Consider the following 20377-nt stretch of genomic DNA (forward strand, 5'->3'; position numbering starts at 1 on the left):
CTAATGGCCAAGCGCAGACGGGGTCGTGGCGGTCGAGCATTAGTGAGTTGCTTGCTCGGTCGTGCGCTCCGGCCCGTCCCTCTCCCTCCAGCATATACTACAACAGCGCCTCATATATACGTGGCGATTAAGCCTCGATCTAGCCGGGCGGCTGATTCGACTGCGAGCGGCCTCATTCCCCGCGGGCCGGCATGGAGGGTCAGAGCGCGGCGCCGCTGCTCCCGAGGATCCCGCCGCCGGAGAAGAGGGGCGGAGGACGGCGCCTGGCGGAGGAGGTGTGGGAGGAGTCCAAGAAGCTGGGGGAGGTCGTCGGCCCGGCGGTGTTCATAAACCTGGTGTTCTCCTCCATGAACATCGTCAGCCAGTCCTTCGCCGGCCACCTCGGCGACCTCGACCTCGCCGCCTTCGCCATGGCCAACACCGTGGTCGACGGCTTCAACTTCGCCATGCTGGTGCGTGCGCCTCTCTCTCTCTCTTGGTACGGCCTTGGATCCACACCCATCCGTCGTTGACCTCTCTCCGGTGTCCAATGCAATGGAGGCGTTGGCCTCTCTGGGAAGCATGCTGTCATATTTTTTTTAGACAATGGAGTGGAAGGGAGACCAACATACATTTGACATTTTGACTCACTATTCTATATTAAGGATTTGTTTGGTTGGGTGGCCAACCTCCAACTAGGCTTCCGGTAGCCACCTAAGAGTGTGTTTAGTTGGGAAAATTTTTTGGGTTTTAGTACTGTAGCACATTTCGTTGTTACTTGACAAATAATATCAAATTATGAACTAATTAAGTTTAAAAGATTTATCTCATGCTAATCAGTTAGACTATGTAATTAGTTATTTTTTTCAACTACATTTAATGCTCCATACATGTGTCCGAAGATTCGATGTGATGGATATTATAGAAAAATGTTCACCAACTAAACAAAGCCTTAAATCGCATTTGGATGCCTGTACAAGCCCCTTTAGCCTGCCCCTAGCTGTGCAGTGAGAGGTCGTTGGCCTCGCTCAGTGGAAACGAGAGTAGCAGCCGTTTCCACGGAGCTAGGCTTAGCCAAGCCGCATCTTCTCAACTTTGCGTATCGTATCACCTCTGTAACATCTCAGTTTTCATCACGATTAAGGGGGAGTGTTGAAATTTATAATACAAACTTCTAGAAGGTTCTATAAAAATATGAATAAACCATGGCGTAATTTTGTTCACCATGACAAAGTTCTAGAATGTTCCACAAGAATCATAAGAAGACAAGAAGCTTGGATATTTTCTTGTCATGGTAAACATTTAGAATTTTCTAGAATTAGATATTTGTAGGGAACTTAGATATTTGTAGGGAACCTCCTAGAGTGTGACATGTGTCACTCATCCAAGAGGGTATGTGTGCCTATATAAGGAGGGTGTCACCCCTTGCCATGCCATACTACTCCACTCCATCCCACACACATCCAAGGGCATGGTAGAAGTGAGCATAGGTAGAGTGTGCTAGGTGTGTTCCTTTGTTGCTCCAATAAGATAAGTGTCTTTATAAGTGTTAGTCTCCCGGTTAAGTTTAAGTACTTAGTGTATAAGTTGTGATCCATCGAATGTTGGCTCTGCCACCCGGGATCACAAAAGGGTCTGGGCTTCATCGAAGGTTGGCTCTGCCACCCGGAAGCCAGCTTCATCTGTTGGTAGGCTCTGTCTCCCGGAAGCAAAAGGCGGCCCTGCCGTCAAAAGGACCCGGTACACTAAGTAACTAGATGCTGACCGACTCTGAAGTGAGTTGGTGTAGATCCTCAACTTAGTAGGGCCACCTCAATTTCCAACAATAACTAAAATAAAACTTATGTTGCAATTAAACTAGTAACGTAAAATAATACTAACATTATATGCGGTATTACATAACTACTAGGTAAACTATTTTATACTCTTGCCTTGTGTTAGTACATTCATTCCATCCAGTAACCAGCATACGCATGCTTGCACCTACGACAAAAATCATCTCGTCTCTTTCCATAAAAGCCTCTCGAGTCAACGTACCATGCCATAATTTCCAGACAATCATGACAGCACCTATCTCTTTTGCCATAACTTCATCGTTCCCTGGAAGCCACAGAGTACCCACACCATTGACCTTGAAAAGACCCGTCATGGCAGCACTCACCTCCCTAATAATCGGGGTCGCCACGCACAGTGCCGGCCGAGATTTTTCCGCCGAACCGCCTCACCCGCTCGCTCTCACTCACGCACGCGCGACACGCCGCTCCCACGACGGGACCGCGCACTGCCGCCGGCATCACGCCGTGTCGCCCACTCCCGCGTCCCTACCTCGCCCACGCCGCTGCAGCGCCCTCGCCGGCTTTGCCGCCTCGGCGCTCGCGCCTTCAGTGCTGCCACTGTTCGCGTTGACGACGAGCTGCCGCAGCCCACGCCGTCGCCCGTCCTTGCGTGACGCCGCTGCTGCTCTCCTCGCCTATAAAAGGAGCAAGTCCGTGACGAGCCCCGTCACCAGCCCAAGCACACCGAGCCTCTTCACTCCGCCAGCTGAACCACTTCTTCCGAGCCCAGCTCACTCACGAGACGAAGCTCCAACAATTGGTCCTCTTCCTCGAGCTGTTCCGCGCCAAGGTGAGATGGCAGGCAGCTCTCCCGACCATTAACTCAACAACAAAAGCCCAAAACACCCACCAGGCCGTGAGCACTTAATCCAAATCATTCTACCAACCAAAAACTCAATATCTCCTTCATATCAACTCTTTTTTACGTAGCTCTTTTTCCTAAACTCTCCTCAAATCATATATTATCTATTCCTCCTATTTTCATCTCCATTTGAGCTTATTGCTTGCTTGTGTTTGTTTGCCGGTTGTGCCGTTTTCGCTCGTAGATCACGGAGTGACCGAGGAGGAGCCTGCCAAGGAACCAGAAGACCCGTACCGCAAGCAGGAAGCCGCCGCCGCCGCCGCGTACGAAAGCGAAGGCAAGTTTCATCGACCCCTACGTGAGCGGTTGCATCCATGTGAGGACGTCTAGTTGTAGCCCTGGTTTAGGATCAATTACATATACCGGTACTTGAGTGATTGAGTGTGCTCATACATACATATGAGTAGTTATGCATATCCAGAGTTGAGACTAGGATATGAAGGGTTTTGGCTGAGGCTAGGGCAGCTGGGTATGCTGGAGCAGGCGCTACCGTGGTGGTAGACTGGCAGGTGAGTGCTATCGTGGTGGTAGGCTCGAGTTGACATGTTGAGGAATGGTTGCTGCCCTGGTGAACCATAAGGACCGAGTTGTTTTGACATCTCACCTAGCTTACTTTAGTACGACCACAGGTTCCGGTATGGGCCGGACTTAGCCTAATCCCACTGGTTAGCCTGACGGTCGCAGGGATGGTTTACGGGCATAGACCATTGGGGTCAGGGCCCGAGGGTTGTGCGGCCGGGCTGGGGCGTGACCACGGCTGGGTGTCGGCTATGTCGATTGTCCGTTCGGGCAGTCGAGCTTGTGGGTACAGTGTACGACCTCTGCAGAGTGTATAATCCATTCGAATGGTCCGTGTCCACGGTATGGACAGGCTACGGTGTGGTCCTGACAACTAGTGAGCTACCTATTGTGGGTTGTGTTGGGAAGGGGTTGCATACCATTAGTTGCATTGTTAGTAGAATGTGCTTATTATGTGTCGTGCATGTCAGTCCCCTCCCGTAGGGTGAGGTGGAGCTTGCTGAGTACTTTTGTACTCACCCCTGTTGATTTTCCTCCAGAGGATCCAGACTTTGTGCCGGAAGACTACGAGTAGATCGTGTCCGCATCCAAGCTGATCGAGTGGAGCCGTGATGGATGAAGAGCTAGTCCTGTATGTCGTTATGCTAGTTGTTATCCTATGATTGTTCTGTGCAGCTTTGTGTTGTCACTTTACTCCTCATGTACGTGTTAAATAAAGCTCTGTATGACTCTGGACTCCACTTTATGTAACATGTATTATGCCGGAGACCTTATTCGGTAATTAATACATGGTTTAGCCTTGATCTTCCGGTCGGGGCGCTTCAGGTGGTATCAGAGCAATGCTTGGCTGTAGGACGTGAACTGGTAGTAAACGATGACCGTAGGAGCCCTAGGATGGTCAATCCTTGAAAATATATTACTCCTTAAACTTTATCCTTGTTATGCTAACCCTACCCTTGAAAATCAGATGGCAGATGACTGGACCACCACCTACTGCATCAACGAAGATGGATTCCCCAGGGTGCTTTATGCTGCCACGGTGCGACTTGGTATTCCCGAACGACTGGAGTACGTGGGTCGCGAGTTTGTGGAGCATGGCACCGAAAGTTGTGAGGTCACTATCCATATTGGTGCCAGTGACAAGTACTTGGAGATGCAACCTTGGAGCGTCACCGCCACTGGAGCCCGTATGCCTGACACCATTCAACTTGCAGCTCGCAAGGCGCTGCGGTACCTGTGCCAGATGTTTGAATGGCACTTGGGTTCCACTCCCATGAAGTACTTTCCCCCGCTGGATCGAAACCGTCCTGCTTGGGCGGCGAGGATCCGCAACCTGGAGAGCCCCGCAGGGACAGAGAAGAACCCCACAGTTGTCGCTATGTCTGGCTATTTGCTTAGCCTCGACGATTTGTGCGACCAACTGCATCAGCGTGTGAGAGATTTAATCCAGCATGCTGAGGAAGCGGAGTCCCGTTGGCGTAGGGCTAAACTGGCCGTAGCCCAGGCAGAAGCCCGAGCAGCCGAAGCTGAAAGCCGCCTTGCCATGGCCGAAGAGAACCTTAGGGAGCAGGCAGATCGCCACAGTCAGCTCCTTAGGGGTGTCTACCTAGTGGACCGTGCCAAGCGCAAGGAACGCCATCCTAGGACTGCCGTGGAGCCGCTAATCCTAGAAGGAATTCCGCTGTGTTCCTCGTCCCAACCACGCAGGAGGATTTGTGAATCAGTGCCACCCACGCCTCCCGCGTCTCCCCGAGATCCCGGAAACAGTGACCCCGAAGACCGTGTTGTAGGGTTCAGTAGTCGAGTCGTCCCGGCCGACCCTTAAAAGTCGAGCCGCGTTATTGTAATCCGTCGTGTCATGTATCCCTGCTTGTTTGAATGAATGCTTGTGTGGTGCTTGAATGATTCGTTTGTGTTGTGTGCTATTATATATACAAATCTACCCCAGCATTATACTAGGGGAGTCACCTAATCTTGCCCTCCTTGACCGTAGATGTCTCGTCGCTCGAGCCGAGTCTAGGGACTCCATGCTCAGGAAGACGGTGACGAGGTCAACCCGAGAAACCAAGCCCCTCTGAATGTAGCCCCAGAAGCACCAGAAAATGAACACCTACCGCCGCTACCTCCCCGTGCCCCAGCACCCATTGATCTGGCAGCCATAATACAGCAGCAGAACCAACTCCTCCAAGTTCTTGTGACCACTCTCACAGCTCAAGCTCAAGGCAATCTTGGCAACAATAGACCTGCAATGCAACATAATGGCAATGGCAGCAGAATTGCAGATTTCAACCGCTTGCAGCCACCTAAGTTTGGAGGATCTGATAACCCTATTGAGGCAGATGATTGGCTGCGAGAAATTGAAATGAAGCTTGAAGTGGTCCATGCAGATGATAGAGACAAGGTTTTGCTCGCAGTACAACAGTTAAAGGGACCAGCCCTTGCTTGGTGGCAGAGTTACCGAGAAATAAATGAAAACGCTAATGAGATGGTATGGGCTGACTTTGTCAAGATCTTCAGAGAACATCACATTCCCAGCAGTGTTATGAAGCTCAAGAGGGATGAGTTCAGGAAGCTTTGTCAAGGTGGTATGACTGTGACAGAGTATCTTCATAAGTTCACAGAGTTGTCTCGTTATGCACCAGAGGATATCAATGATGACGAGAAGAAGCAAGAAGCTTTCCTTGGTGGGCTTAACCCTGAAATCAGGACCTTGGTTGAAGTCACCACCCACAGTGACTTTAATGCTATGGTCAACAGGGCTATCACCACTGAGAGAAACAGGAAGGCGGAACTCGGTGAGCGCAAACGTTGATTTGAAAGCAAGAAACCCCAGCAGTTGGAGAAGTTTCAGAGGACCCAGTATCTGGCTCACTCAGGCCCGAGGAGCCAGGGTACCTTTTCATTCAAAGCGCACCCCGGTTCTTTCCAGAAGCCAGCCCAATCAGCACCTGTTATGAAGACCCAGAACACCTTACGCACCCAACCGTCGGGTGGAAGTCAAGTGACCAATGTGAAGACCTGTTTCCACTGCCGCGAAGCCGGACACTACAAGACCAACTGTCCGTATCTCAATCAGCCCGCCCCTTCTATTTTCTCCAACTCCGTTCAAGGACCAAAACAGCCGACTGGAGCCAACCGTGCAACACCAGCTAAGAGCCAGCAACAGTCCTTCGGCAAGGCAAAAGTGAATCATGTGAATGCTGAAGAAGCAGAGGATGCACCAGGAGTGATTCTCGGTGAGTTTCTGGTCCAATCAGCTCTAGCCTCAGTGCTTTTTGATTTTGGAGCATCGCATTCCTTTATCTCCTCCCACTTTGTGTAAAAGCATGATATACCTACTATAGCCCTTAAGAGGCCACTAATAACCCATTCCCCTGGAGGTCATATACCTTGCCACTTAGGTGTCTTAGATATCCCTATAAACCTAAGTGGGGTAGTATTCCTTGCCGACCTAGTAGTCCTTACTTCCAAAGGGATAGATGTCATACTCGGTATGGACTGGCTCACCAAGCACCGCGGAAACGTAGCCTGTGCTGAGAGAGCAGTGACAGTCACCAACCGCCAAGGGTTAACAGTCACATGCCAAATCCAGCTTAGCCTGTCAGACTCCATGGTGAACCACATTCAAGCAGAATCCCCAGAAGAGGTGCCAGTAGTTTGGGAGTTCGCAGATGTGTTCCCAGATGAATTACCCGATATGCCTCCAGAAAGAGATGTAGAGTTCACTATTGACTTAGTCCCTGGAACTAAGCCTATAGTAAAGAATGCCTATCGGTTAGCAGCCCCAGAGCTTGCCGAGTTGAAGAAGCAGCTTGAAGAGCTTCAACAAAAGGGATTTATTAGACCCGCTGCTTCTCCGTGGGGAGCCCCAGTGCTCTTTGTGAAGAAGAAAGATGGAAGCATGAGACTTTGTGTGGACTACTGTGATCTGAATGCAGTCACCATCAAGAACAAGTAACCTCTGCCTCGGATTGATGACCTGTTTGATCAGCTGAAGGGAGCTAAGTTCTTCTCCAAGATAGATCTAAGGTCAGGTTATCATCAGCTCAGAGTGCGACAAGAGGACATCTCCAAGACAGCCTTCAGGACCCGTTATGGCCAGTATGAGTTCACAGTGATGCCTTTTGGTCTGACCAATGCCCCTGCCTTTTTCATGACCCTCATGAATAAGGTGTTTATGGAAGAGTTAGATCGGTTCGTCGTGGTATTCATAGATGACATACTGGTCTACTCTAAGAGTGCTGAGGAGCATGGACAACATCTCAGAATTGTGCTAGGAAAGCTCAGAAAACACCAGTTGTATGCCAAGTTTAGCAAGTGTGAATTCTGGCTGCAGAGAGTCAGTTTTCTGGGTCATGTCTTAACAGCTGAAGGTGTTGAAGTGGATCCAGAAAAGGTCAAGGCAGTATCAGAATGGAAGCAACCAACCTCAGCCTTGGAGATCAGGAGTTTCTTGGGATTAGCCGGCTATTACCGGAGATTCATCGAAAGTTTCTCTAAGATAGCCCGGCCTATGACTGAGTTACTCCGGAAGGACACGAAGTTTGTTTGGTCTGAAGCTTGCGAGAGAAGCTTTCAAGAGTTGAAGAGGGGACTAACTTCTGCCCCAGTGCTAGTCTTGCCGGATAATCAGAAGAGCTTTGTCGTTTATTGCGACGCATCCCGACAAGGATTGGGTTGTGTACTTATGCAAGAAGGAAGAGTTGTAGCTTATGCCTCAAGACAGTTGAGAACACATGAGCAGAACTACCCCACCCATGACTTGGAATTAGCTGCAGTAGTGCATGCCCTCAAGATTTGGAGACATTATCTGATTGGGAATAAGTGTGAAATCTACACGGATCACAAGAGCCTGAAGTACATTTTCACCCAGTCAGACCTCAACCTTAGACAGAGAAGATGGTTGGAGTTGATCAAAGACTATGATTTGGAAATTCATTACCACCCTGGAAAGGCTAATGTGGTGGCTGATGCGCTCAGTCGTAAAGCATATTGCCATCACTTAGTCACACAAGCCCCAGAACTGAGTGAAGAAATGAGGAAGTTGAACCTAAGGGTTGTACGCCGCTCTTGCAACTATAACCTTAGTGTCCATCCCGTCCTGGATGACCAGATAAAGGAGGCTCAGATGGAGGATAAAAGATTGGTATGGATTAAAGGTCGCAATAGTGAAGGTAAAGCCCCAGATTTCAGAGTAGATAAAGACGGAGTCTTGTGGTTCAAGAAGAGATTATGTGTGCCTAAGCAAGGTCATTTCCGCAGGACCATCTTGGATGAAGTCCATAACTCAGCCTATTCCATTCACCCTGGCACTACGAAAATGTACCTGGACCTTAAGGAGAAGTATTGGTGGAATGGTATGAAGGGGGATATCGCTCGATTCGTCGCTCATTGTGATGTGTGCAAAAGGGTCAAGGCAGAGCATCAGAAGCCCAGTGGATTACTCCAGCCGTTGCCGATCCCAGTATGGAAGTGGGATGAAGTTAGTATGGATTTTATCACCGGTCTACCAAGAACCCAGAGTGGTCATGACTCAGTTTGGGTAATTGTTGATCGACTCACTAAAGTGGCACACTTCATCCCAGTGCGTACCACTTATGGAGGTGATAGATTAGCCAAATTATATATTGAGCGTATTGTGAAGTTGCATGGAGTACCTAAGAGGATTGTGTCAGATAGAGGCACCCAGTTCACTTCGAGATTCTGGAGCAGGTTACATGAAGCACTCGGTACAAAGTTGGACTTCAGTTCAGCCTATCATCCTCAGACTGATGGCCAGACCGAAAGAGTTAATCAGATCCTTGAAGACATGCTAAGAGCCTGTGTTCTTACTTATGGCAAATATTGGGAAGACAGTTTGCCATATGCAGAGTTCTCTTACAACAACAGCTACCAGTCAAGCTTAAAGATGTCGCCGTTTGAAGCCCTCTACGGGAGGAAGTGTCGCACACCTCTCATGTGGACCGAAGTCGATGACCGCATTATTGAGGGCCCAGATTTTATTAAAGAAGCAGAAGACAAGATAGCAGAAATCAGAGAGAATCTAAAGGCAGCTCAATCCCGCCAGAAAAGTTATGCCGATAAAAGAAGACATACTCTCACCTTCGAAGTTTTAGACTATGTGTACCTTAAAGTTTCCCCAATTCGCGGCACACGCAGATTCCAGGTACGAGGAAAGTTGGCTCCACGTTACATTGGACCTTTCCCAATTATCAAGAAAGTGGGAGCGATAGCCTATAAACTTCAGTTGCCAGCAGAGATGTCAGATGTACATGATGTATTCCATGTGTCCCAACTCAGAAAGTGCCTGCGAGTACCAGAAGAACAAGTGGCCCCAGAGACAATCGACCTGCAGGATGATCTCAGATATCAAGAGGTACCAGTAAAAATTCTGGACACTGTGACGCGAAGAACCCGCAACTCAGAAGTCAGGATTTGCCGAGTTCAGTGGAGCAGGCATTCGGAAGCAGAAGCAACTTGGGAGAGAGAAGACGCGCTCCGAGCCGAGTTTCCCAGTCTCTTTAGTGGTGAAGCTGAATCTCGAGGACGAGATTCAACCTAAGTGGGGTAGGTTTGTAACATCCCAGTTTTCATCACGATTAAGGGGGAGTGTTGAAATTTATAATGCAAACTTCTAGAAGGTTCTATAAAAATATGAATAAACCATGGCGTAATTTTGTTCACCATGACAAGGTTCTAGAATGTTTCACAAGAATCATAAGAAGACAAGAAGCTTGGATATTTTCTTGTCATGGTAAACATTTAGAATTTTCTAGAATTAGATATTTGTAGGGAACTTAGATATTTGTAGGGAACCTCCTAGAGTGTGACATGTGTCACTCATCCAAGAGGGTATGGGTGCCTATATAAGGAGAGTGCCACCCCTTGCCATGCCATACTACTCCACTCCATCCCACACACATCCAAGGGCATGGTAGAAGTGAGCATAGGTAGAGTGTGCTAGGTGTGTTCCTTTGTTGCTCCAATAAGGTAAGTGTCTTTATAAGTGTTAGTCTCCCGGTTAAGTTTAAGTACTTAGTGTATAAGTTGTGATCTATCGAAGGTTGGCTCTGCCACCCGGGATCACAAAAGGGTCTGGGCTTCATCGAAGGTTGGCTCTGCCACCCGGAAGCCAGCTTCATCTGTTGGTAGGCTCTGCCTCCCGGAAGCAAAAGGCGGCCCTGCCGTCAAAAGGACCCGGTACACTAAGTAACTAGATGCTGACCGACTCTGAAGTGAGTTGGTGTAGATCCTCAACTTAGTAGGGCCACCTCAATTTCCAACAATCACTAAAATAAAACTTATGTTACAATTAAACTAGTAACGTAAAATAATACTAATATTATATGAGGTATTACATAACTACTAGGTAAACTATTTTATACTCTTGCCTTGTGTTAGTACATTCATTCCCTCCAGTAACCAGCATACGCATGCTTGCACCTACGACAAAAATCATCTTGTCTCTTTCCATAAAAGCCTCTCGAGTCAACGTACCATGCCATAATTTCCAGACAATCATGACAGCATCTACCTCCTTTGCCATAACTTCATCATTTCCTGGAAGCCACAGAGTACCCACACCATTGACCTTGAAAAGACCCGTCATGGCAGCACTCACCTCCCTAAAAATCGGGGTCGCCACGCACAGTGCCGGCCGAGATTTTTCCGCCGAACCGCCTCACCCGCTCGCTCTCACTCGCGCACGCGCGACACGCCGGCCCCACGACGGGACCGCGCACTGCCGCCGGCATCACGCCGTGTCGCCCACTCTCGCGTCCCTACCTCGCCCACGCCGCTGCAGCGCCCTCGCCGGCTTTGCCGCCTGGGCGCTCGCGCCTTCAGTGCTGCCACTGTTCGCGTTGACGACGAGCTGCCGCAGCCCACGCCGTCGCCCGTCCTTGCGCGACGCCGCTGCTCTCCTCGCCTATAAAAGGAGCAAGGCCGTGACGAGCCCCGTCACCAGCCCAAGCACACCGAGCCTCTTCACTCCGCCAGCTGAACCACTTCTTCCGAGCCCAGCTCACTCACGAGACGAAGCTCCAACAATTGGTCCTCTTCCTCGAGCTGTTCCGCGCCAAGGTGAGATGGCAGGCAGCTCTCCCGACCATTAACTCCACAACAAAAGCCCAAAACACCCACCAGGCCGTGAGCACTTAATCCAAATCATTCTACCAACCAAAAACTCAATATCTCCTTCATATCAACTCCTTTTTACGTAGCTCTTTTTTCTAAACTCTCCTCAAATCATATATTATCTATTCCTCCTATTTTCATCTCCATTTGAGCTTATTGCTTGCTTGTGTTTGTTTGCCGGTTGTGCCGTTTTCACTCGTAGATCACGGAGTGACCGAGGAGGAGCCTGCCAAGGAACTAGAAGACCCGTACCGCGAGCAGGAAGCCGCCGCCGCCGACACGTACGAAAGCGAAGGCAAGTTTCATCGACCCCTACGTGAGCGGTTGCATCCATGTGAGGACGTCTAGTTGTAGCCCTGGTTTAGGATCGATTACATATACCGGTACTTGAGTGATTGAGTGTGCTCATACATGCATATGAGTAGTTATGCATATCCAGAGTTGAGACTAGGATATGAAGGGTTTTGGCTGAGGCTAGGGCAGCTGGGTATGCTGGAGCCGGCGCTACCGTGGTGGTAGACTGGCAGCTGAGTGCTACCGTGGTGGTAGGCTCGAGTTGACATGTTGAGAAATGGTTGCTGCCCTGGTGAACCATAAGGACCGAGTTGTTTTGACATCTCACCTAGCTTACTTTAGTACGACCACAGGTTCCGGTATGGGCCGGACTTAGCCTAATCCCACTGGTTAGCCTGACGGTCGCAGGGATGGTTTACGGGCATAGACCATTGGGGTCAGGGCCCGAGGGTTGTGCGGCCGGGCTGGGGCGTGACCACGGCTGGGTGTCGGCTATGTCGGTTGTCCGTTCGGGCAGTCGAGCTTGTGGGTACAGTGTACGACCTCTGCAGAGTGTATAATCCATTCGAATGGTCCGTGTCCACGGTATGGACAGGCTACGGTGTGGTCCTGACAACTAGTGAGCTACCTATTGTGGGTTGTGTTAGGAAGGGGTTGCATACCATTAGTTGCATTGTTAGTAGAATGTGCTTGTTATGTGTCGTGCATGTCAGTCCCCTCCCGTAGGGTGAGGTGGAGCTTGCTGAGTACTTTTGTACTCACCCCTGTTGATTTTCCTCCAGAGGATCTAGACTTTGTGCCGGAAGACTACGAGTAGATCGTGTCCGCACCCAAGCTGATCGAGTGGAGCCGTGATGGATGAAGAGCTAGTCCTGTATGTCGTTATGCTAGTTGTTATCCTATGATTGTTCTGTGTAGCTTTGTGTTGTCACTTTACTCCTCATGTACGTGTTAAATAAAGCTCTGTATGACTCTGGACTCCACTTGATGTAACATGTATTATGCCAGAGACCTTATTCGATAATTAATACATGGTTTAGCCTTGATCTTCGGGTCGGGGCGCTTCAACCTCCTGTGCTTCCACCGCCTACTAATAATTCGGAGTATGCACGGCTTGCACAAGTAATTCGGAGTAGCTAGACTATCAACCTTTGCTCCCAAATTAATTAGAATTAATATTATAAGAGAAAAAAAATCCAATTTATATTTTTAAACTATCATAAATGTTGGATTTTCAACCTTCAACTACAAAACCAGATAATGAATGCCATCCAACTATCAAAACTAGACAACTTTGGCTCTTAGGATGGTTTTGAAAATAGTTTTGTATTTTATAAAATTTAAAAATTATACTTAAATCTAAAAAAATCAAAACTAATTCATATGAAACCAAAAAATGAAATTGTACCAATTTTTTCTACAAATGTGGCCAGTCTTATTTATTTCAAATAATATGCATAACTACAAGCAAATAAATTATAAAAATATTAAAAAATTGGATCCAAATAATTGAGGAGTAGAGTGCCAGTAGGCAGGTTACATTTTTAGAAAAAATTTGGTACTAGTTTCATATTTTTTTAATTTAAAATGATTGCTTATGAATTTTTTAGTTTTAATTTGAATATTTTAAATTTTCACAAAATGAAAAATCACCTTTGAAACTATCCTAAGGCCAAACTTGTCCGGTTTCTATAGTTGGATGGTCTCCATTTTCAGATTTTGTAGTTGAAGGTTGAAAATACAATTTTTATGATAGTTCAAGAGTGCAGACTGAACTTTTTCCTTATTATAATTATCTATTTCATGTTCTCTTTCATCTATTAAATATCCTAACCATTATCTAGTTCTGATAGATTCTATTTTGCATCACACCTCCATGTGCATTTAATATATATATTTAACTCAATCCTTTGTTAGTGAATTAGTATTCTTATCTCTTCCATCATATATGAATATATGATGACACATACTGTGAGTAGTATTTTATATAAAAGATAACACAAATAATATATTATAATAATAGAAATAATAATTTAGAATTTTATATTGGTGCACTTTAATATTTGTTATAATTATATAATTCAAATTTAGATTTAGGGGTTAATTTAACTTTTAATAGTGAAAAAAATTGGATAGTCTATATGCAAATTTAGGAGGTTATTTGCATTATTTTTATAATGGAATAGGTGGATAATTTACATGATGATTAAAGGGTTGCTTTAAATTTTTTTACAATATTATTAATAGCGGAGGTGGGTAATTTAGATGCATGTTTAGGAGGTTACTTTAGTTTATTTTCATAATATCAGATGTGTTTAATTTATTAGAAAATATAGATAAATCAAATGACTAATGATTAGAGATGTCGTATTGATGGCTGTGTATTTCTGATTTTTTATGAGAATTTCTAGAATTTTTTTATTTTTAGGACATCGATTTAGAATCCTAGATGACTTTACATGGGACTTCAAAACAAACCTCCATTTTACAAGTAATAGTACGATTGTTATAAATAGGATTGATTTGTGGCCGTAAAAATGCAGTAGACAGTAGTCGCAAGCAAGGATTTAAAAATCTTGTCTATCGAATTCCAATAATACCAAACGGATTCAAAACGCAAGAATTTCCTTGTATCTTACAAATCATAATACTCCGCAGTAAGGGATGGCACTAACTGCAGTGCTGTCTCATCTCAGCTCGGCATGGCGAGCGCCCTGGAGACGCTCTGCGGCCAGGCCTACGGGGCGAAGCAGCACCACATGCTGGGCATCTACATGCAGCGCTCGTGGCTCATCCTCCTCTCCTTCGCCGTCCTCCTCTCCCCGATGTACGTCTTCAGCGGGCAGCTGCTCGCCGCGCTGGGCCAGTCCGCCGAGCTGTCGCGCGAGGCGGGCTCCGTCAGCCTGCGCTTCCTGCCGTCGCACTTCATGTACGCCGTCCTCCTGCCGGTCGTTACGTTCCTGCAGTGCCAGCGCAAGAACTGGGTCACCGCGGCCGCGGCGGCGGCGGTGTTCGCCGTGCACGTCGCCACCACGTGGCTGCTGGTGAGCTGCCTCGGGCTCGGGATCTTCGGCGTGGCCATGGCGTTCAACCTGTCCTGGGTGGCCTTCGCGGCGCTGCTGCTCACCTACGCGCTCGGCGGCGGGTGTCCGGAGACGTGGACCGGGTTCTCGACGTCGGCGTTCGTGGGCTTGAAGGAGTTCGTCGCCTTGTCCGCGTCCTCGGGTGTCATGGTGTGGTATGTACTAGTGCATTGTGTTTGGGCGTGTCTCTATTCTCAAATTCTCATATCATATCTTTGATGGTCTCTAGTACAGTAGTTCCGGCACTCTGCTAAATGCTTCGTATCACAATCTGTGACAACTTTAGACTGCATTTTTTTCTTCTCTTCTACAGCTTGGAGAATTGGTACTACCGGATATTGGTTTTCCTCACGGGTTTCATGAAGAACGCCGAGCTATCTGTGGATGCATTGTCTATCTGGTAAACTGACAATCTCTCAGCAGTTTTCTTTTCAGGAAGAACTATAATCTCACAATGGTTGATAGCATAAGTATAATGAATCTCACAAAGTCTAACTATTCATTTTTCCCCTTTTGCTTGGACAGTATGAGTTTGACTAGCTGGGAGATGATGATCCATATGGGATTTTTAGCAGGCACTGGGTAAGCAACTGAATGACATAATCCAAATGTTATCAAACAACACCCACAAATTAATGGATATCCCTTAACGATTTCCCTTTTATTGTTACGTTTACTAGGGTGAGGGTAGCTAATGAGCTTGGCGCGGCCAATGGACAAGGTGCAAAGTTTGCCACGATCGTGTCCACGACTACGTCCTTTCTGATCAGCCTCTTCGTTAGTTTGCTCGCCCTGATTTTCCACGACAAACTCGCGATAATCTTCTCGTCAAGCCAGGCCGTGATCGACGCGGTTGATCACATCTCCGTTCTGCTCGCGCTCACCATTCTCCTCAACGGGATCCAACCTGTGCTCTCCGGTACGTTCCCTGAAACGCAACAATACTTGGTGGCATGCATGGTTGCAAGATGGAGAATTTGGGAGAGCGATTTCTTCACTGCTTTTAATTTTCTCTTGCTATTTTTCTTCCGATATGGTCATAATGTAACTTTCTCGAGTGTTACATTTCCAGGAGTAGCTATTGGATCAGGCTGGCAAGGAGTGGTTGCTTATGTTAACATCGGAAGTTACTACTTGATCGGTGTTCCTCTTGGTGTTCTGCTAGGATGGGGTTTCAACTACGGGGTTCCTGTATGACTTTGCAGCAAAAAAAAAAAAACATTGCTGAACAATAGGGTGTGTTATTTTGTGGTCTATACTTATTTAGTTGGCCATTTCTGCAGGGAATATGGGCTGGAATGATCGGCGGCACAATGATGCAGACTCTAATCCTGGCATTTATCACCCTTCGATGTGATTGGAATGAAGAGGTTCGTCAGTTCTATCAGTTAACTTTGAGCCATCAAATCATTTTATTGCATAATATATGAGTAATCTTGGGATGACTCATCATGGTGGCTTTTTATCACTTTTCCTTTGTGTTGCAACATCTCCTGATGTTTTTCAGTTTTGCAGGCGCTGAAAGCTGGTAACAGAGTGCGGCAATGGAGTAGCACCAAGTGAGCTAGGAGCCTATCGGCAGCAATTAGTTGTAGTTTATATCTTCGTCTCTCTTATCACATGTTTTCGGCAGCTTTTTTTATATTCGTAGATATGTATCTAAATATATTTATACATCTAGTTGATACTAAAAATCTAAATCTGTGAATCTAGAAAAATCAAAGCGATGTATGTTCTGGAACGGAGCGAGTATGAACAGACTAGCCGTTAGAGTCCAATCCAATTCCTCTGCTCTGCTTTGTAACAACATCTTCTTTCATCGGCCCCCACTATCTCATCCTTCTTCTATGCCGTCCCACAACAAGCTGCCACATCTGGATCTGGTACGGATGCCAACCGATCATCCGCTCATTCTGGAGACCACTCCCCTCTATAGCAAAAGAATTTGCCGGCTTCCTACATCAATCAGGATCAAGCACAGCGGATGAGGGGGAAACTAAAATGTGACGGATCCATAAGTCAAGGTCATGGTCATAAAAGTGATAGATGAATTATAATACAACTAAATATAGTAGGTAATCTTAAGTCATATCGCATTAACATATTGCCCAGCGTGATTCAGCGGCCAGACATTAACCAAACGAGTTTGGAGCGGCTAGTTAATTGGTCTATCACTGCCTCCTCCCGTCTTCTCCGGCAGCTCGGAGATGAGCGGGACGTCCCTATGACTCTACATGCTTCACAAGTGGCGCTGGAGAGAAACCAATACGCATGGTATCAAGAGTCCAGGCCCTAATTTCCTCCTCAATGGAATCCAACCTATGCTATCCGGTACACGATGACTTTTAAAATGCCACAAATGTTGTAGGCTTCTAAAACAATATGCATGCTGGTCAATTCCTTCACTAGGTCATCCCTCCTGGCTCCTGTCAACATTTTTCCTGAAGAAAACGTCTTGATTTCCTGGCTGTTATATTTTCAGGAGTTGCTGTTGGTTCAGGGTGGCAGGCGCTGGTTGCTTATGTAAACATTGAGAACTACTACTTGATTGGTGTTCCTTTTGGTTTTCTGCTAGGATGGGGTTTCCACCATGGGGTCCAAGTATGAATCTTCATATAGTGCATTGCTGAACAACATTGTATTCATATGCATTATGCACTAACTAAGCTTGACATGTTTTGTGTAGGGAATTTGGGTTGGAATGATCGTTGGCACAATCGTGCAGACTCTAACTCTAGCATATATCGTTATGCGTGAGGACACTAGCCAGTTGCACTAAGGCAACTTCTCAGGAAAGAGCAAATATTAAGTAGTGCACCAGTTGCTACAAGATTTCTAGGAACTGTGGAGACGTCAAAACAAGATAGCGTGAAATCAGTAGAGTTCTCTTCTTATGTATTCCCTCCGTTTAAAATTATAGATTAGTTAAACTTTTCTATGTACATAATTTTTACGATGTATTTAGATATAGTGTATAACGAAATGCATATAAAAACCATGTACCTACAAAACCTAAAATACCATATAATTTAGAAAGTTTATGTCAAAAAAAATAATTTGGAAAGGAGGAAGTATAACTGTGTACATATGAGAAAGAAGTAGAGAAAACGATGCTAGCTGTGCCGCACCACAACAATTTTATTTGTGAATTACTTTTTTGGTTAGTGCAGTGATGCATAAATATATGAAAACGACATATTTTTTTGGTTAGCACATTGACGCATAAATATATATTTTTATTTTTTGTTAGTCTTTTATATATGAATAACTAGGTGAGCCACCCGCGCATTTGATATGTTATAAGGTTACATCCTTTATTTTATATTGTAACTTTGTGCTTTTTAAGCTTTGAGTACAAACTAGTTTTACGTGTAATTTTTGAATTTTAGTTTGTGTTGACATTTTGTAGATAAAATTAGTATACAAAGTTGTTTATTGAGGGAATGTGTAAACTCTTAAATGTTATAAAATAGTGTGGACAGTTTACATGAGATTGAGAAATGACCTTAATAACCTTATCAATCTTATATTTTTCCCGTTCCATTTGTCATTGTCTTCTATTACCTTATCTTGTTGGCATCGATTTGTCCTTTTCTTCTAGTACCATATCCCGTTGGCATACAGTAGTGTTGTTTCTGATTCTCAATCCGGCAGTGCAAATGGCAGGCTGGTTTGCGGGCGAGAAGGCTTGTGTGCTGAGCGGGTGCTGTAACATGCGGCGAGCGGGCCCAGCACGTGCGGCGAGGAAGCATAGTCGGGAATCTGGATGCGGCAAGCAGGTGTGAGGAATGTCATTTGTTTGGTCCAGCAAGCATTCTTTCCTGTAACATTTCTGAGATTTCTAATTCTTTTAACTATCAGCAGTCTCATTCATGTTCCTTAGCTGTCCCAATTAATACCCCCTATTTTTTTGCAATGGTAATCATTGAATTTCCTCAAGTGTAGTTAGGTCATCTATATTGGGAATCTTTAGAAGAGCCTATTCACTACTACAAAGCACCTTATCCCAAACGCCTCAATCACCGCGGGTTCAGTTTGACCCGGCGGTGATATTCTATCACCGCCAGTGTCAGACTCGGGGCAGCGGGACTGCTTATAGGCACAGAATGTTCTAGAGTAAGGGATAACTTATGGATGTACCTTACCTCTCTTGTAACTACCCGAATAGGTGTAGAACTAGCTACAGTACAAGGAAACTACCCGATTGTGTTGGAGTAGGATTCCAACTGTACTCGGCTAGGACTTTCCATTTAATCCTGTCCCCCCGGATATATAAGGGTGGGCAAGGACCCCCTCAAAACATCAATACCTAAGGGCAATACAAACAACCATACATGACGTAGGGTATTACACAACTCGCGGTCCGAAGCTGTCTAAATCTTTGTGTTCCTTGCACCATCGAGTTCCAGAGCAGTCGATCCCTATCTACAATCCTACTGCTAAGGGTATCCCTGAGCAGGCTTGGCAGTAAACACCGACAGCCAGTTCCATTTCAAACCGACAGTGATAGCAGTCATCGCCATCAGGTCGTAATAGGATCCACTCTGATAGGTATGATAGAAATTACCGCCGGTTCGTAACACAATCCGACGATGATAACCGACAGTGATGCGAACATCACCCCATATTATTCTCTCCCTCTCCATTTATTTTATCCCAAGTTCCAATCTTATCCTCTCCCTGAATCTCCTCCTCGCCTCCCCATTGCTAAACTCCATCCCCTCCCATATCCTCTCGGCTCCTCCTCTGACTGCCACCTCCCCTCCTCCAGTCCCCACCCCTCCTCCAGTCCCCTGAACATGATGATGATGTCGACCTGTTTTCCTTGTATGGATTCTGTTTAGTTTTTTTTCTTTCAAAAAACCTAAATCTCTCTCATTTGTGGAAACATATTTAGACGTGATGATGACGTAATTTGTCGATTCCTGTAGCCGTTGATATTTGATATTAACAATCCACCGGTGTACAAAATTTTTATATTCTACGATTAACGTATTCATGTGCCACATGTTATGTACATTGGTTGCGGTGAGCCTAGATAATAAGATAAGGGGTATTTTTGACTAATTTTATTATAGTGACAATGGTGGGTAATTTAAATTTCTCTTATTTTATTCGATTAATGCGGGAATTTCTAGGTCTTGAGAGCGAATGTGGGTAACTAGTTTTTCTCGTATGGATTCTGTTTAGATTTTTTTTCAAAGAAAGTAAATCTGTCTCATTTATGGAAACATATTGAAACGTGATGATGACGTAATTTGTCCGATTCCTGTAGCAGTTGATATTTGATATTAATAATCCTGCACAAAATTTTTATATTCTGCGATTAACGTATTCATATGCCTGACGTTACGTACATTGGTTGCAGTGAGCCTGGCTAATAAGATAAGGAGTATTTTTGACAAATTTGTTATAATGTCAGTGGTGGGTAATTTAAATTTATCTTATTTTGAGAATTTTTAGACCTTAAAAGCTAACGTGGAGGCTCTATTTATTGGTCAAATAATAAGATAATAGATGATAGAAATGGATAATGTAGAAGCATATGGGGTTACCTATGGTTTTGTAGAAATAGCAAACTTGGGTAATTTTGTTATATATCTATAGGGTTATTTTAGTTCATTTTTAACATCAGTAAATGTGGGTAGGTTGGATGCAAATTGAGAAGT

At 45.7% G+C, this 20377-nt stretch overlaps 1 protein-coding gene across 1 annotated transcript; it reads left to right on the forward strand.

Annotated features, from left to right (window-relative positions):
• Positions 1-34: 34 nt before the first annotated feature.
• Positions 35-16449, forward strand: LOC120660949 (protein DETOXIFICATION 27-like). Its single transcript, XM_039939609.1, has 8 exons — positions 35-452; positions 14322-14863; positions 15022-15108; positions 15234-15290; positions 15389-15627; positions 15781-15899; positions 15992-16078; positions 16224-16449. Exons 1-8 carry the CDS (start codon positions 192-194, stop codon positions 16269-16271), a joined length of 1440 nt encoding a protein of 479 aa, XP_039795543.1. The 5' UTR covers positions 35-191; the 3' UTR covers positions 16272-16449.
• Positions 16450-20377: the final 3928 nt, after the last annotated feature.

The sequence above is a fragment of the Panicum virgatum genome, chromosome 2N (genome assembly GCF_016808335.1).
Source record: "Panicum virgatum strain AP13 chromosome 2N, P.virgatum_v5, whole genome shotgun sequence".
Taxonomy (NCBI): domain Eukaryota; kingdom Viridiplantae; phylum Streptophyta; class Magnoliopsida; order Poales; family Poaceae; genus Panicum; species Panicum virgatum.

Bases quoted from the DNA above. Each gene is read 5' to 3' on its own strand.
- LOC120660949 (XM_039939609.1), top strand. From the start codon at position 192: ATGGAGGGTCAGAGCGCGGCGCCGCTGCTCCCGAGGATCCCGCCGCCG. The intron at 14,864-15,021 runs GTATGTACTAGT...TCTCTTCTACAG, and splicing joins TCCTCGGGTGTCATGGTGTG to CTTGGAGAATTGGTACTACC. The intron at 16,079-16,223 runs GTTCGTCAGTTC...TCAGTTTTGCAG, and splicing joins GATGTGATTGGAATGAAGAG to GCGCTGAAAGCTGGTAACAG.